The sequence below is a fragment of the Scleropages formosus genome, chromosome 15 (genome assembly GCF_900964775.1).
Source record: "Scleropages formosus chromosome 15, fSclFor1.1, whole genome shotgun sequence".
NCBI lineage: Eukaryota > Metazoa > Chordata > Actinopteri > Osteoglossiformes > Osteoglossidae > Scleropages > Scleropages formosus.
The window spans coordinates 13817811-13835550 of NC_041820.1; the positions used below are offsets into that span (position 1 = coordinate 13817811).

Below are 17740 nucleotides of genomic sequence, written 5' to 3' on the forward strand. Positions count from 1 at the left end.
TACTTTCCCCTGAGACTCTAAAACCAGACACAGCGGCCAGAAGAAACTGATTATTTCCTTTATTGTTATATTGCCAGTGGGCCTACACATATAAGGAGATGTTCTGAACTTCGATATTATATCCCCTACCCGTGAAGTCCTTCGTCCATAAGTCCTCTTTTGGTTAAAATCACTCCACCCCCGCGTAATCTTAATGACAACAACTCCCTCGGTTATTTCTCAGCTTTTAAATAAATGCTAAGTACATAATAATAAGTACATAAAATACATTTTAGAGTAACAGCTCGATTGCAGATTTGCTGTCCTTAACTGCAGGTACATTATTTAGCACTCAGAATGTTTATTCTTTCCAGGACTTGAACCAACAATCTGCAGATTACAAATCCATACCCTTAAACACCAGTTATTGCCCTGCTTTCATTGTTTAAATTCTCCCAGATGGAATTCACAAAAAAAAGTTTTAACAAGAAAGAAATAATTAAAAAATAGTAGGAATACAATAACCTATTATATTATATTATATTATATTATATTATATTCTTAATAAACCAGTAAAATACATAACATGTTTCTTCTGAGACAGAGGAGTTATGCAGAACAGCTAACGGTCCACAGGAAGTGTTGTGTAAATTTAAATCCGTAGCCTCTGTAACACACAGCCCTCTGGGAATTTAAAACAACGGTTTACCTGCTATTATACGTATAAGAGTCATAAAAATGCATTACCGTATAAGGGTTTTAATGAGTACGTTGATTGTTCAGCACCGCCAACTGTACTAAAAACAAGGGATGGCTCGGTGCGGTACGTTGTTGCCATGGTTACTAGTGTGGCGAGGCTGCGGGGGCGGGGTTTGGTCCTTTCTCCACTCGTGTCTAATGATGATAAAGGCTTTCCCAAGCTTTATCATTGTTACTGCGGCACAAAACCCCCTAATACCAGAAACAGCTGTGCCAGAGAGGAAGATGGCAAAAAACGACAAGATTCTAAATGTAAGTGTTTTATGTTACAGCCTTCTCTGTTGATTTTCTCCCAGCTGAATCATGAATTACTAAATATGGTAATTTATTTCTTTATTTGCGCTGGCATCGTCTTTCAGATATGGTTTCATTTTGAGAAAATAGATAAATTGTATTTATATTAATATGTTATTTTCAATCAAATATTAATAGCAACCCTGATATAATATAAAGGTATGCTTATAAAAACGTATCTGGCTGAAAGAAATAGAGCGGAGGCCAGGCACTATGAACAACAGGCGGCTTCCAAGATTTAAACTGGGCTGGGAACAAAAAAAAAAAAAAAAATCCCTGTACGTTTTGATAAAAGAATACGGTTAAGGATCCGCCTACATTTTCCTACAGTCCGAATTTCTACCTTAAATTATTGAAATTATTCAGACAAAGACAATACTTTTCTATTCATTACAAGGTATATTAACAGTTCACTTCGGATTTAATATGGAATATATTGTATCGGGGATAATAAACGCACTAATCCAGATGATCCTGTGTGTAGGAAGAGCTGTATGTTGGGGAGATCAAAGGCGGACTGAAGCCGACAATGAGACTGGTCGTCATGGGTATTTTCAAGAAGCAGCCCAGGAGGTGAGTTGGCACCTGTGGGCTTCATCTTCACCCCACCCGGGACTGGAGCTCACTGTGTACCGGGAGCGGTTGTTGTGTCTCACCCGGGCCGGCTGAATCATGCTTCGAGCTCCGACCGAGCATCTTCAGGCAGAATGATCGTCGGGTTCTTTACCACATGATGGCCCTTTTCTTTCAGAGATGCTGTGCTTCGGATGGATAGCGGTCTTGACATCTTTGTTCCCTCCCGTACCACCAGATATCGCACGGCAATCACGCAGTCTCCTTCGTATTTTATTCACCCGCGTGAGAATCCGCACGGCAATATGAACATGATCGACTACAGCAGTCAGCGGAAATAAAATAAACATGCGTGCGTTATAATCACCGCCAGTTTTAATCACGTATTATTCGTGCAAAGTTCTTGTTCTGTTTTCAGGGCGTTTTGAACGCCGGCGGTGTTCAAACTGTGAACGATACACACTGAGACGGCACCGTATTTCCCGGGCCATTCCCATCCCATCCATTGTCTGCTGCGTTTACGTGAGTCCGGAATGGGTGAAGCGCAAATGATCAAAATAAGGTTCATCGCATGTATGGGATGCTGGTGAAACAGGGCTGTGTACACATTTTAGAAGCGCTGTTTTGAAGGATGTTGTTGAGAGCTCATCACCCGGCGCCCTGCTTCTCGTCCTGCACTTGTCCTGCGGCGGGAGATAGCGCTCGCTGGAAGACCGCTCCTGTCAAGCGCTTCCCTGGCTGCGCATGTGTTTTTTCCGCAAGGAAATGCTGAGCTGCGCTTTCACGCGTTCCGTCGAGGGCCCACGATGAATGTGTTTCTGTAAAAATCTCACTCCTGTACGTTTTAGAGAATACCTCTTTAATAAGGTCAGACTGATGCTCATTCAAACATGCAGCTTTAGTAATTAATATTAGTTCACTATACTTTTTGCCATGTTAATGATGTCACTTGCGAACCAAATTATTATTAAACGTAAATGATTTTAAGGATTTTATGTAATAGTGGAAATGTCGTTTTCTAGATTCAAGGCCGGTTGTACTTGTGCATGAACAAAGAGCAGCGGGTGTGTAATCATGGCTGTGCAATGTGCTTTAACCCCCTGTACCCCAGTAAATGGCTTTGATGGGCAGCACTATGCCCAGGGGGTAGTGTTGGTGTCTCACACTTACTGGGTGGTGTGTTTGAAGGTGGGTTTGAATTTGCCTCATTCTGTGTGGAGTTTGCATGTGCTCCCTGTGTTTACATAGGTTTCCTCCCACAGTCCAAACATACGTGTTTCAGATAAATTGATGACTCAAAATTACCCTCACTGCGCGTGTGATACGTTGCGCTGCTGTATAAAGGGGTGAATGATTGCGGGTAGTTTGGTGCAGCAGATTTCACATTGAACAGAGGTGTCAGCTAAATGCCAGTTACTTCATTACCTACTTTGGAGGAAACTGTCTTCTACATGAATAAATTTAAAATTTGTTTAGAAAAAGCAAATTTGACTTTCTTTAATTTTATTTATCATACTTTATCATTACAAATCACAGGAAGATTTTAAATGTTATGAGCAGGAGGGGGTGCGGTGGCGCAGTGGGTTGGACCGCAGTCCTGCTGTCCGGTGGGTCTGGGGTTCGAGTCCCACTTGGGGTGCCTTGCGACGGACTGGCGTCCCGTCCTGGGTGTGTCCCCTCCCCCTCCGGCCTTACGCCCTGTGTTGCCGGGTAGGCTCCGGTTCCCCGTGACCCCGTAAGGGACAAGCGGTTCTGAAAATGTGTGTGTGTGTGTGTGTGTGTGTGTGTGTGTGTGTGTGTGTGTGTGTGTGTGTGTGTGTGTTATGAGCAGAGGGGAGAAAAGAGAAAAATGTAATTTGGTAAGAGATTGCTATGACCCTCTCAAGATAAGCACTTTCAGAAAATTAATGTATGGATGGGTTCAAGACTACAAATACAGAGCAGTAAGAGGGTACAAAATTGTATACAAGTGTTTCAATATTATGGGGGTGCGGTGGTGCAGTGGGTTGGACCACAGTCCTGCTCTCCAGTGGGTCTGGGGTTCGAGTCCCGCTTGGGGTGCCTTGCGATGGACTGGCATCCCATCCTGGGTGTGTCCCTTGCGCCCTGTGTTGCAGGGTTAGGCTCTGGTTCCCCGCGACCCCGTATGGGACAAGCGGTTCTGTGTGTGTGTGTGTGTGTGTGTGTGTGTGTGTGTGTGTGTGTGTGTGTGTGTGTGTGTGTGTGTGTGTTTCAATATTGGGGGGTGCAGTGGGTTGAATTGGGTCCTGCTCTCTGGGGGGTCTGGGGTTCGAGTCCCACTTGGGGTGCCTTGTGACAGACTGGCGTCCAGTCCTAGCTGTGTTCCCTCCCCCTCCAGCCTTATGCCCTGTGTTGCTAGGTTAGGCTCTGGCTCCCCGTGACCCTGTATGGGACAAGCAGTTCAGACAATATGTGCTTCAATATCACAGTGGGCATTATTGGCTTAGTTCTGAGGAAGTGAAAACTTTGGTACATTACGCCGCACAGCCTCATTGAGTAAACAAGGAGGCGATTTGTGAGAAAGTCACAGAGAGGCCAACAATCACTGTAGAGGAGCTAAAGAGTTCAGTAGCTGAGTGGAGTGAAGGGGCACCGATCAACCATATAAAGAGCTTTTTATAAGACTGGCCTCTATAGGAGGGTGGGACGAAGTACTGTCTTAAAGCACATGTGTAGTTTGTTAGAAAGCACGTGAGTGACCCTGCTGCGATGTAGGAAAAGGTTTTATTGCCAGATGAGACCAAAATCGAGTTTTTTAGCTTCAAACTTAACACTGCTGATGCATCAAGAAACAACATCCCCAGAGAGAAGTATGGTGGTGGCAGCACCATGCAGTGGACCTGCTTTTCGTCACTATAGACTGGGACTCTTGTAAAACTAGAAGGAAGAATGAATGGGCATATTAGTATACAAATACTGGAAGAGAACCTGGTTCAGTCTGCTGAAAAACTGAAGGCTGGGAGAAAGTTTACTCTTAACTAGGGCAATATTCCGAAGCATAAAGCCAAAGCAACATTGAAATTGCTCAAGAACAAAAAGGCAAATGTTCTACAGGGGCCCAGTCAAAGTTCTGATCTCAATCTCATCAAGAATCTGTGGCACTTTTTAAAAACTACAGTCCACATAGGTCATTCAAGTAACCTGAAGAAAAAGCAAATCTGTTAAGAATGGGCCAAAATTACTCCTGAATACCGTGCAAAGCTGGTATATACCTACCACAAAAACTTAAAGCTGTTATTGCAGCAAAAGTTGCTCTACCAAGTATTACTGTGTGTGAATTGAATGTCTATACAGCATATTTGTTTTTTCTTAAAAACATTTTTAAACAATGTCATCTTAAACTAAATGTTGAGTTTTGAAGCAAAATGTCAGAGGGAACAAAATTTCCATGTCTTTTTTGTGATAGAGTAACATCAGAGAAGCAGTCAAGGGTCTTTTGTGAGGCGCTGTACATTCAAGACTCAGGGTTATGGCCTTGTTTATCCAAACTGATATGGTCCACCATGGCTGACAGTTCAAGTAGAAGGGGGATTCAGGTTTTGTGTATGCTTGGTAGGACTGCTTAACAGAAATCATTTCAGCAAAATATCCTGATGCATGAATAAATAAAACTATGCTTAATTTTGATAGCAACACAATAACATTAGCACTACAAGTAATTCTTACTTGATCCTCCTGCATTATATTTTTGCTCTTCTGACCTCTCCTTTTCTCCCGCAGTATGGTTGTGTCCCTGAGCTGTCAACCACAGGACGATGCTGAAGGTGACGTCGGCTTGCAGGTGACTGTGAGTTTCCCAGACCGAGCTGTCTTAAGAAATGCGCGCCTGGCAGGACAGTGGGGCCCATCAGAAAATGCCTTGTCCTACTTCCCCTTTGCTGCTGGGGAGCCCTTCAAGGTATTCTTAAGCATGTGCAAATGTCTGCGGTCTGTCTTTACTCCTGCCTTTGTTCCAATGGTGACCATTCCTTGCTCTGTGTCAGATGGAGATCGTCTGTGAGCACCAGCAGTTCCGAATCCTAGTGGACGGTCAACCCCTTTGTGGCTTTACTCACCGTCTGCTCCAGCTTGCATCTCTCACTGCTCTGCGTATCTGTGGGGACCTTCAGTTGACCAAGGTGGCCTGAAAAGCAGAGTTTTAAAAAGTTTAGCTGAAGACAAGTCAACATTTCTCATGGATGCTTTTCAGGTTCCTGGATCTGACAGTAGATGATCCTTTTTTACTGAGTTCCTGCCAGTCTGTTCATTTTTTTACTTTGGTTGCTCTAGGTACTCCAGCTTTTTGATCTGACGGTGTGAAGTGCCTTCTTTAGTAGAGTTGTGTTTTGTAGAGGGTTAGATCACAGTTGTGAAAACAATACAAAGAACAGGGTACCATCAATCTGTATTGCCAAATATATCTAGTACTGGGAATTTCTAATCACAAACTGCTTGTTCTGCCTACACAAGAACTTTGGCAGCTTGCACTGCCTTTCTTGCATAAACTTAACATTTGCAGAACAGTAATCCAGAATACAGATGACAGATTTTCTATCTTTGGCTACAATAACAAATATTGGGTATCTTCTGGAATGTTTTTAGGTTTTAATGATTATATACCCATCTGACAGAATCAAAATTGTATTTCCATGCATGTTAGACTTTCTTTTATATGTTCCATTTCTCAACATTGGTTGAGCAAATAAGATTTTAACATATACTATTCATATTTCTGTTTCTGTGTGGAACTCCACGTAAATTCAGTCAGAATCGCTGGTATTTTGACATCTCACATGGATTTGTCAGTCAATAACAGTTGCCTACAGTGAGCGATGCTCCATTCCTAACTGTTCTGCATGGTACTGTTTGGTCTATGGTGAAAAAAATGACTGTAAAATGGCACTGAAATTCTGTTAAGAGATTGTATGTACAGTACCACTGATGCTTCCTGGGAGAGGGTGCAGACACCCAAGAATTAGGCACACAGTCGTACTCAAAAATTTGAGCAACCCTGACCAAATCATGTTTTTCGTTGAATTTTTAAATCAAAAGACAATCTCTGCGGGGGACAAACTAAAACGTGACACATTTCTGCAGATTTAATGTGCAATCACTAATTATTTGCTGAATTTAACACACACACACACACACACACACATTTTCAGAACCGCTTGTCCCATACGGGGTCACGGGGAACCGGAGCCCAACCCGGCAACACAGGGCGTAAGGCCGGAGGGGGAGGGGACACACCCAGGACGGGACGCCAGTCCGTCACAAGGCACCCCAAGCGGGACTCGAACCCCAGACCCACTGGAGAGGAGGACTGTGGTCCAACCCACTGCGCCACTGCGCCACCGCACCCTGAATTTAACAGATTGGAAAAATAAAACAGAAAATGTGGCATATGCAAAAGTTTGGGCACTGTTCCGGCTGATCCATCACCGTTATTTTTTATAAGGTCTCACAACTTAATTGACTCATTAGGCCTTAATCTAAGTCAAGTGAAGACAATTCCAGAGTGTAACAAATTCTCTGACTATTCTCTGACTAAGTCCCGAGTGTTGTGTTTACTCTCAACAGCCATGGGCTCCTCAAAGCAGCTCACTCTGAATCTGAAAATAAAGATTAATTAAAGATACCTAATTCTTACAAAGCAGACAAAAGCGATAAAAAGATATCGAAATGCTTACTGCCTTCTATTTCCACTGTCTGAAATGTCATTAAAAAATGGAAGCTAAGGAAAACTGTTTTAGTCAGATCTGGAAGACCAGAAAATGTTTTCATCGAACTGCTCGTAGACTGATCAGGTATGCGGAACAAAATGCGTGGGTCAGTGCAAAGGACCTGCAGGAAGGTTTATCCAGCATGAGAGTAGTGTTGCATCAGAACACTGCAGTGATGCTTGCACAAACATGATTTCATGATTTCATGGAAAAGTCATTAGAAGGAAACCTTCCCTGTCACCTCATGCATAACAACACTAAGATAAATCAGAGGTGTTTTGATGATGAAACAAAAATTTAACTCTTTGGTTACAGTCACTAAAGGTATGTTTGGAGAAAAGAGAAGAAGCACTTGAAGAAAAGAACACCTTGCCACCTGTTAAGCACAGGGTTTCATCTGTTGTGCTTTCAGGTTCTGGGGCAGCCAGTGGCACAGAAAATATTAGGGGAAAATTCCTAAAGCACGAATAGTTAGACTGTTAAGACAACTACAAGAAATGATCGAAGGCTGTGATTTCTGCCAAAGAGCATGTTGCTAAGTACAGACTGATAGGGTGCCCATACTTTTGCATATGCCGCAGTGTTTTTTTCTCCACTTTATTAAATTCAGCAAATAAATAAGAACTGTGCATTAAATGTTGCAGAAATATGTAGTTCGTTCCCTTCAGCGGTTAACTTTTCACTTAGAAAATGAACAAATCATAACTTGTCCAGGGGCGCCCAAAGTTTTGCACTCGACTATAATTACTGAAGGAAGAAAGCATGGGGTAAACAGAAGTGGGAACTAATGGAAGGTACGAGTTTTTGGGCTATTAATGTAAAGCAGACTCAGAGAATGTCCGTGTAGCTTTGCTATGTGCCCTATTTATATTCGCAAACCCAAGTGCTCAGAGACACATATCTCTGTGCAAATTTTCATGCTGTATGAGATAGGGTTAAAGGGTAACTAAAGGTAAAACCTGGTAATGTTGTTATTAGTATACACATTATTAGAAATGTGATTATTAGTATGCATATTAGTATGCAGTTTACATCCTGTTCTGGGTACTGTTTGATAATACTCTCTAGTATTTTATAACTCAGAACCCATTTTGCAAGCTTTCAAACTTCCAAAAATATTTGAAAGTTCACCATCTGAACAGGGTACCGTCAAAGGCAGAATCTGACCCAAAGCATTGTGGGAGCTTAGATCTGTTCACCCAGTTCTCACTGCCAGCTGCCTTCCTCTATCCTGCTCCTGTAGACTGAGCCAGTAACTCAGGCACCAGCATTAGTGCATGAAATAATAAATGTCCCTTTTCCCCTCTTCTCTTTTTCAAGTTTTTACTGTTTTGTACGTGTGCACTCTTGTAAGAATTGGGCACAACACTAAGCAAAGGGTGTTTTAATAATGGTAATAAATATTTCAAAACTGTGTTCCCCAGAATTTGGTTGACTGATAATGTTCATGTTCTCACAAGATATTAGAACTCTGTACCTGGGCACGTACGTCAGAAGTACAAAATCTGCAAGTTCCAGTCTGTGCAAAACAACATAGATTCACATGTCCCTGAAATCTGCTTTACGAGATACACTTTATTAATAATGCCTTAAAAAGAAAAAAATATAAACAACATAATGTCACTTTACAGTGAAGCATGCATAAATACTTTCAGATCAAAGATATGCAAGTATTTCAGATCTGCAGGGACAAATAAGGTTGTTAGTATTAATTTATAATAAAATTTTCTCCTTTCTAGCCTAGTGCAGTTCAGAGCAATAATCTCTAACTGATCCTGGCTCACTGTACACTTCCCCTGCTTGCTGGGAAGAGGCATGCCTGGGCTTATGGTGGATTGTCTTCCCCTGAAGACCTGCATGTTTGCACCTAAAAGATGTCCTGTCTTGGTTTCACATCTAATCAAAAAATCCTTCTATGGACTGAGCTCCAACTTAGAAATGCATAGAAACTCATTTTAAGTACAGAAAAAAACTGCATGACAACATTTCTCACTTATCTGTAATTCTGAAAGATACATTCACAGAATGTATAATGCAAACACTGCTTATCCAAGACCTTGGTTAGTTAGGTGTGGGTATCGAAGCATTCCAATTCCAATAACAATGGTATTCCAAATAAATGATTTTCAGTTTTTCTGGATTACCGAGTAAAGTGTGATTCTCAGCATGGAAAAGACTGGTAAATGAAACCGATTAGCCTCTAGATGTCCTAGTAAACACGTTAAAAAGATACATGCATGTACTTGTTAATTTACTCCTTTAGTCCTCACACTTCCTGCCACTTGCACTTCAACTGGTCTATCACTGCTATCCATTGATCTTCTATTAGGTAAGTCTCTTTATGGCCTCAATCCATTCCATCTTCTCCTGCCGAGTTGGAGCCTGGATGAAATAGTGTGTGTCTTCTTGAGTGATGATCTTGAAGAGGTTGCCTTGCACCTTTCCCTTCACTCCTGGAGAAGAAGCGGAATTGTAAACATTGTTAACCTCTGGTTCCTGAAATAAGCCTAACTAAGCCTGTTGTTGTTCCTGGGCAAGCACATTCAGCGGTGACACCTGAGTCACAGACATGACTCACCTGAGGGAATGCCATTATCGTCCAGCGCAGACACCAGGCAGCCACGCAGGGAGAAACCACCCACGGGGCTGATATCATCCTGCAACACATGTGAGGTCAGACAGGAAGTGGAACGGTCTGGCGCAAGTGTAGCAGGCAGCGTGGGAGGAATTTCATGAGACATGGCTCTTACCCTGCTGGGATCGTAGTAGTGCAGGTAATGCGGATCAGAGCGAAGTACAAACAGCCGCACCTTCCAGTTCTTCCTCTTGTGTCCCTGCAGGTGCAGAACACAGGCAGCCATACAGAATGAAGGAGACCAGAGCAGGGCGATATCAGAGAAGCAAAGATAAAGAGGGTCTCAAACCCACCTGTTTAAGCAGGAAGCCCCTTTTCAGCACCTTGCCACTCATCTCTACTGCAGACAGGGAGGTCTCTCTCTTCACACTGCCCCTCTTCTTAAACATCTCTGCCTTCAGATAGGGATGTCAAATGCAAATTGTCAAAAGAGTGTAACTTTAGCATTGTTCAGTTCTATTTGTTAAAAAAAAAAAAAAGAAGCGTCCAACTGGACCAGAAGCGCATGCAGACTCACAAAGCTGTAGAGAGCAGTAGAGTCATCCAGAAACTGCTCACTAAGCCCTGCACTGCGCACAGCCTCCACACTCTTTACACCCCTCGGGTGCAGGAAGCCCTCTTCCAGCAGCGCGGATGCCAGCGTCACTGCCTCCACCCGAGTCAGAACTAGCTGCATGGACACCAGCCAGTCCACTACTGCCGCACCTGGAAACCCCACCCGCACCACCATACCCATTGTTATCGCCATCACTCTGGTTTATAACCTTCACATTTGCATCACTTCATAGTCTGCTTTGTAATCTTAAACCCTGAACGTATAAATGCATGTACTCCACTAGTCTCAAAAAAAAAAAAAAATATGGGAAAAGGTACCTGAAAAACAATTCGTGTAGGAGTTGCCCTGCTCCAAATGGGTGGTCAGCTTGATGCCATTGTGAACATCGTACATGGAGTCCACCACCTGACTGGTAAGACCATACCAGAGAGTCAGCATAACATACACAGCAACACAGACCGATTTGCAAAGTGTAGACCGAGCCTTAACATGCCATTAGACCTGGTGTGCTATAGCCCATACATAATTCCCGGGGTACATTACAATACCACCTTACGATCAAATTTGTTCCTCCAGTTGTTCCTCCAATAAATACGAAATATGATATTTATAACTGACAAAGAGAAAAATTATCACCTATCATTCTCTTTTGTTCTATGGAGCAAAAATGGGAAATACCACTAGAATACTCAATCCAATATATTTTTAAAGAGCACTCTTCTCACCAGTGTGACACAGAGCAGTGAAAACAGTTCCAAGGAGCGGTACAATAGACAAAGGAATTGTACAATACAGATGTTCATTTTCTATGATGGCAAACATTACTATCTGAATATGCCAGCAGGCAGCTGAGGAAGGGAAAACAAAAGACCTCCCAACTGCAAACAAGGGGTGGAAAATAAAGCCACGGGGTTGCTAGCACCAGTAGCTCCCCAACCCTCTTGGGCATTCCACTGTGGTGACAGGGGATCTGAATGGATATGTTATGATATAAAGAAGAAAATGCTTATCGAGGATGTTGAAATCATTGCTGAACCCCATGGTTGTTGGTTGTTACGTTAGCGGTAGACAAACATGAGCTCCCAAACACAGGCCTGGCGGTACCATTTCTGCACTAAAAGGACACAATTCTTCCTGCTGATGGCCTTGGATCGGTACAGTGCGAAAACCACATGTGATTCCATGCAGAGAATTATGTGAAATGACCACCACTCACTTCAGGCTGACATTGTGGAGCTGCAGCGACTTGGGGGCGCTGGACCTGACGGTAGAGTTTAGAGCATCAGCTGGACCCAGCGCCTTCGCAGCAGCAGCAATGGCGGCAGCCCACTCGTCACGCTCCTCTCGAGAGCAAGCCTCCAGGAAGTACTCAGCAGAGTTCTGAGTCTGCAGCTTCAGCACCAGCTGAGAAGTGGCACACAAGACACAGGCAGCCTCACCATCAAGTACAAACCCAGAGCAGAGTGACAAGACAGAGCATCACGAGGCCTGCAAACGATACCTAATTTATAGGCAGTCCTCAACAACAGAGGTGGGGCTGGGGGGGTATGGCATATGTATGTGTAAGTTATGAGCTCAGAATGCAACTACTCATGTCTGACTTGTCTGAACAGAGCTGGAGCGACACACCCAGCACACACTGCAGTCATTCTTATCCAAACAGCAGAACAAAAAAAAATCTCAGCATAATCAATTATGATCTGCAGTGCTGCTTGAAAGTATGTATACCACATGTGTCCCTTAGTTTTACCACAAAATGGTTATTCAACAAGACCCGTCTTTCTCACGTGACACAACAGGTGTGTAATGACCAATTCCACATGTTAATTTAGCGGAACTCGTGCGCGTACTAGAAAAACAGAAGTAGTGCAGGTGCAAAAATAAGTGAATAAGCGAACTAGGCAAGTAGAATGTGTGTAAATCATAACCATATATTCATTTTATAAGTTTAAAATTTAGACTTATAATGTTTATTTAAATATTTTATACACTAATAAAATGACCATTCCTGTAGGGTTCACGCACTATCATGCGGGGCTGTGCATACATTAACTGAAATATTCGACTGCCATTCGCAGACAGACGATAAGTACAATTACAGGGAGATTCTGCAGTGTCCAGTTGCCTAGCGCTCATGGGGTGTTAAAGCACATTTTAGTAGTAGTAGTACTAAGGTGAGCACACGGAGGAGCACAGTACGGAGCCCTGAGCGTCACTCACAGGTCTGTTCTCGTACTCCAGGTAGGGACAGGTGACCACGCTGCCGCTCAGCTCCACCACCCCTCGCTGGCTCGACTCCTTCTTGCTGCCCTCGTACTTGTAGTAGAGCAGTTTGTCTGCCTGGAGCACAAACCAGCGGGCCTTCCAGTTGTGCACCACATGACCCTGCGTGGAAACAGCCCGCAGACCGTTACACGAGCAATAACAACATGTGAATATAATATGAACAATAGTACTTATTCATATCATGCTAATAACCAGGATAACCAGAGCAGCTACAACAGGTAGTGCGCTGCTTGGAGCTGCTGCCTCACAGCCAGAGGATTGCTGCTTCAATCCCATTATTGCTGTAAGTAACATCCTTGATCAAGTTACTCCTAGTCAGTTACTACAGTAAAATACCCAGCTCCACAAATGCACGAGGGACCACAGTGCGCACGGATAAGGAAGTCGTCTGCTTAATAATGTTATTAATAATGTAACGACCCGCGTTACTGGGAGTTTGAGCGGGAAAAATCGGTTTATTGTAAACAGCTGAATTGTGGGTAAAATGGAATTGTGTTCAACCGCTGTGGGGACTCACAGGGAATATAAGGGGGTGACAGTGGTAGGCAGTAAGAAACGTCCTCGGGTTGAGTGCCGTATATTCACGTCCAAGGAGACTTTTCGAAGTTGCCTGTAAGTGTTTTTTTTTTTTAAAAAATTATTTGTGGTTAAGCCTTGGGGTTTTTTTTGTGTGTGTTTTAAAGGGTTTGTCATGCAGTCTTTATAGTACGTGGTCTTAATTTTTGTTTTAGATTTTATTATTGGCATGACAGCTTAGTCTATTGAGTAAAGGATTTTCCTCCTCGGAAATGGAGGAACTTCCTATCTGTCGAGTTGGAGAGCGTGTGGACCCAGACACCTTTTGGGCGGGCGGCTGGTAATAATCCGTAGAATGAAGGAAAACGCATCTCTCGTGTACGCGTATTCTAAACGGAAGAAGTTTCTTCTTCACCGCATCCATCCGACCCGGAGCCCATCGCGCTACAATAATAATACTGGTCCTCCTTGGGAAGAAGCTTCGTCCAGCTAAACGCAAGCGCTCGCAAAGCGCGTGACCGCGAGTGTGTGTGTGAGAAGCCGTGGGCTTGAACGCGCCACGTAAAGTTTACTCACCCGCTTGACGAGGAAGCCCTCCTTTATGATAGCCGTATCCTGCTGCTTCTCCATGGCGCTCAGAACCCTATGGTGCCCAAAAGCCGCTCCATCTCCTATTTGTAGGAGGGCGAAAAGCCGGAGCCTGTGTGTGTGCGTCAGCGACACCCGAAGCCGCGCGCGTCTCCACCTTCCCTCCTTCCGTAGCCCGGGGCTCCAGGTTGCCGAACCTTCATTCCTTCAGCGTGTGATCCGTGACATCCGGGTACATTTCACAGAGCTAGGGAATAGCTAGCTGCTGACGCGATGGCAAAAGATGATCCACCAACAAGATTAATAGTAACTTTGGATTTTTTTTTTTGTTTCCACAAAAATTAGGGGCAGCCCGTGCGTGGGTGGTTAGTATGAAGTGAGTAATGATCTACTCATACCTGAGTGATCCGGAGCTGGACAATACTGGTCTTGTTTTGAAACAGCCCGTATTTAGCCGTCTCAATCAATGCACATTGGCCACACCTGCTAAATATTACGATATTTGGAAAGTGCTGAGGGAGACTCATTGTGTTATTACAGGTGTAACATTGACTTACTTAATTTCATGTTTAAGTCCCGTGTTGTAAGGAGACTGGAGTTCACAGCAAGGCCCTTCACAATAAGGGTTACTCATTGTACTCATCACTATGTATTGGATTCATTTTCAACTTTCAGTCTTGTAAACTCTTTCAAAAAAGAGAAATCCAAAACATTTATGGAAATCATTGTAAATGACATGTTGCATGAATTCAAAGTCATGATGTTTAACAATCAGTAAAACAAACCCTAGAATATAGCTGTTCCTGACTTAGGTTCTGTAAAAGTCTGTCAAAACAATGACTGACTTTTTTTTTTTTTTTTTTTTTTCTTTAAACTTAGAATTGTTAAAATTTTAAACTTAAAATATTCTCAGCCTCCCCTTTAGTCCTGATTACTGACCAGTTCATTATGTTAATATAATGCAAACATCTTCTGCCACCTCCTGTTCTTTAGCTACAGTCTCAGTAGTAAAGACCTCCCTTATATTATTTACAGGTTTGGCTCGTGCAACATTTCTCATTTTCTCACAGATGAGGCACCACATACCACAAGGGACCTGTAGAGACTGTGGAAGCCAGTTCAGTTAATCTGTTCCCACAGGCCTGTTCTGCTTCATCAGGTTTGACTGTCAGCTATTGGCTGACAAAGTCAATACTGTTTGCTTGCTCTCGGCAACAACAAAAAAGCAAGACTAAGTGAAGAACCAATTAAAATAAACTGGGGGGGGGGGGAAATGTTTTGGATCTTCGTGTGTGTGTGTGGCTTACATCCCGTAAGGAATAAGGTGTATAAAATCACTTTTCAGAATAAAGTGTGGACTGGTTCAAACACTGAAATATGCTTTTAAGGATATCTTTAGGTATCTAATATAATGAGGTATATTGGGACCGGTCAGGTAACGGATTTCCGAGGATACGTGTTTTGACGCGCCTTGCCTGTAGGTGTCGCTAAACGCAGCCTAACGGAGCAGGACTGTGGGATGATCTGAGCAAGAATCGGTCACAATGTCAAACTTTGCACGTGGTTTTGAGATGATCAACTACCAGAATTGAACAGGAGTTGAGAGCGCGTATTTCATATTTTTATTCCGTTTAAAGTCAGTTCAGTTTTTGCAGCTTAAAACTGAAAAAGACTCCAGTATTATGAGATTTTTAGTCTAGCAGTGAGTAAATTTAGGGACATCTGTAAGCCTTTTATGGATTGTGACTGCGTAATAAAACTGGCAGGTTTCTAGTCACCTGTTTGAATGTTGAGGAGGCAGTGTACGCTGAACTCTTTAAACTTCGCCCTATACTGAGCCAGTTTAGAAGCAATCATATATATGGAATCTTAAAGCTGTCTATCTTTTTTCCCTGGCAATTAAATCTTTAACACCAGCATCATGGAGATGAGATTCTTATGCGTGTTTAAGAAAGCAAAATATTGTCACAATACGAAATATTATAGTCTGCTAATATAACAATGAACGGATAGAAAACTATAGGAATAATGTTTTTCTGAAGACAAAAAAACGAAACACTAGTGGGCCCAGTAAGGGCTCAAACCTGTTGCGATGCTGCCATCTTCTGGTGGACATTTGTAACTAAATTTCACTTTCACCATATTAAAAATATCTTTGTCAGTAGGGGGCGCTCTGGCAAAAGAATTCTGTTGGTCAGACTGTGTAGCTGTTGGAACAGTGTAACCTACAGTACAAAAACATCACAATGCAGACATAGTTCTTTAAAACAGAGCCTTGTTAATAACATGCGCACATGCACTCAGCAGTTATGCTTTCATTACATTTCCCTGTGCCCTGTACAGGGAATCTGGGTTCGAGTCTCTGCTGTGCAGCAGCAGAAGTGTGTGGTGAGAGAACCCAGGGAGCACAAAGTGGCCTGTGTTCTTTGGAGAGAATAACATTGCTGGACTGCTGTGCTCCTGCCTTCATTTCTTGTAGTGACACTTCATATCAGTCAGGCGCCTACATGAGTGTTGGATAAAATCTGGTGACCAGAGCTCTACCCCCAAACTTGTTAGAAGCCAAGTGCCTGCAGAGTGAAAACAAGCACAAGGTGTTTGCTGCACCTGTGTGGACCTCATATCTTGAGGGGCAGACTTTGTGACTAACAAAATACCTGAATTTTAAATTGGGGGTTGGTCCTGATGAATTGCTTTGGTAACTTTAAACCATGTTAAAATAAAAACTCCAAATCAGTTGTGGGTATTAGATTTTGAGATTTATAAAGAATAAAGCTGAAATTTTTAAAAAAAAAAAAAAAGCTGTAATTCAGTTAAATGAAACTGCTCTCTGCCTGAAATGTGTAAAGCAATGGCTTTTTTTTTTTTTTTTTTTTTTTTTTTTTGCTGATGCAACACATGACCTGAGCTTTTGTCTAGTTAAAATGTAGCACTAATGACCACAGTGCTTTTCTCCTGGAAAGTCTGACAATATGGAAACAAGTCATTTGCTTGCACCCACTGAACCGCGCTCTGCTGAAATCCACAATATGTGGCGATCACAAACAGGAAACGAGGTAATGAAAGGTACACAGAAGGAAGGGTGCAAGTGATGTCGGCAAAATACCTCATATGTACACTGTTCTGCATTGTTTTCGCTATTACTTTAGAGAACAGGAGAGGAATGCAGATCCTGGACACATGATACCTGGGGGTGCATTGATCTCCTTTTGATTAAAAAAAAAAAAAGACTCAGGGAGACAAATGTTACTGTGTAACAGCTGTGCCCAATGCAGAGGTGAGCTTGTCACAAAGGGACTCCAGGGAGGGGTGCAAACTGTGCAGACAGACTACAAGCATGCTGTCTAAGGCTGCCCAGAAGATGGAAAACCACATGACAGGGAGGCTGCAGTTTAAGGAAGACTGCAAAAGTATGTTTGTTTGGTATAATGGCATTGAACAAATTTTTTTCCTTGCAGTATCTCAAGAGGTATTTTGATGCACATATGTGCATCTGTACCTGTGCAATGAGCCTGATTTAATTGCTTTGCCCTTCTGGAAAATACATCGTCTCACTAAGTGAATCCTCTGGGATTCTGTTGACTTGAGTGTTAATAAATTATGATAAAATGTTTCACACTTGCCAAGTCCGGTCACCCCTTTAGCTTTTTATGTTTGTGGTTTTGGAAGATAATAGTGATTTCTTAAAACATCTTGACATAAGTCTCCAAAGCTTGCTTTTGATGAATTGATTGCCTTTGACTTGATGTCTCTGGATATTGTAAAATTCTCCATGTGGGGGGGCAGCAAAAGAAGCTGCAGTTAAACTAGGGTGACGTGTTCAACTGGGTG

At 42.8% G+C, this 17740-nt stretch overlaps 2 protein-coding genes across 2 annotated transcripts; one reads left to right on the top strand and one right to left on the bottom strand.

Moving 5' to 3' along the window:
• Positions 1-893: 893 nt before the first annotated feature.
• LOC108919603 (galectin-related protein A) lies at positions 894-6087 on the top strand. The gene is made up of 4 exons (XM_018727718.1): positions 894-990; positions 1517-1605; positions 5347-5524; positions 5610-6087. Exons 1-4 carry the CDS (start codon positions 964-966, stop codon positions 5751-5753), a joined length of 438 nt encoding a protein of 145 aa, XP_018583234.1. The 5' UTR covers positions 894-963; the 3' UTR covers positions 5754-6087.
• An 889-nt stretch (positions 6088-6976) lies between these two features.
• On the bottom strand, positions 6977-14242 carry plek2 (pleckstrin 2). Its single transcript, XM_018727334.1, has 9 exons — positions 13898-14242; positions 12740-12904; positions 11736-11923; positions 10837-10928; positions 10481-10668; positions 10257-10358; positions 10079-10162; positions 9907-9985; positions 6977-9781 (listed from the first exon to the last, which is right to left on the bottom strand). Exons 1-9 carry the CDS (start codon positions 13949-13951, stop codon positions 9654-9656), a joined length of 1080 nt encoding a protein of 359 aa, XP_018582850.1. The 5' UTR covers positions 13952-14242; the 3' UTR covers positions 6977-9653.
• Positions 14243-17740: the final 3498 nt, after the last annotated feature.

Excerpts from the sequence above, each read along its gene's own strand:
- LOC108919603 (XM_018727718.1), top strand. The coding sequence starts at position 964 with ATGGCAAAAAACGACAAGATTCTAAAT. Across the intron at positions 1,606-5,346 it reads TTCAAGAAGCAGCCCAGGAG|TATGGTTGTGTCCCTGAGCT; the intron begins GTGAGTTGGCAC and ends TTTCTCCCGCAG. Across the intron at positions 5,525-5,609 it reads CTGCTGGGGAGCCCTTCAAG|ATGGAGATCGTCTGTGAGCA; the intron begins GTATTCTTAAGC and ends GCTCTGTGTCAG.
- plek2 (XM_018727334.1), bottom strand. The coding sequence starts at position 13,951 with ATGGAGAAGCAGCAGGATACGGCTATCATAAAGGAGGGCTTCCTCGTC. Across the intron at positions 10,929-11,735 it reads CTCCACAATGTCAGCCTGAA|TCAGGTGGTGGACTCCATGT; the intron begins GTGAGTGGTGGT and ends TGGTCTTACCAG. Across the intron at positions 10,669-10,836 it reads CTACACGAATTGTTTTTCAG|GTGCGGCAGTAGTGGACTGG; the intron begins GTACCTTTTCCC and ends TGGGGTTTCCAG.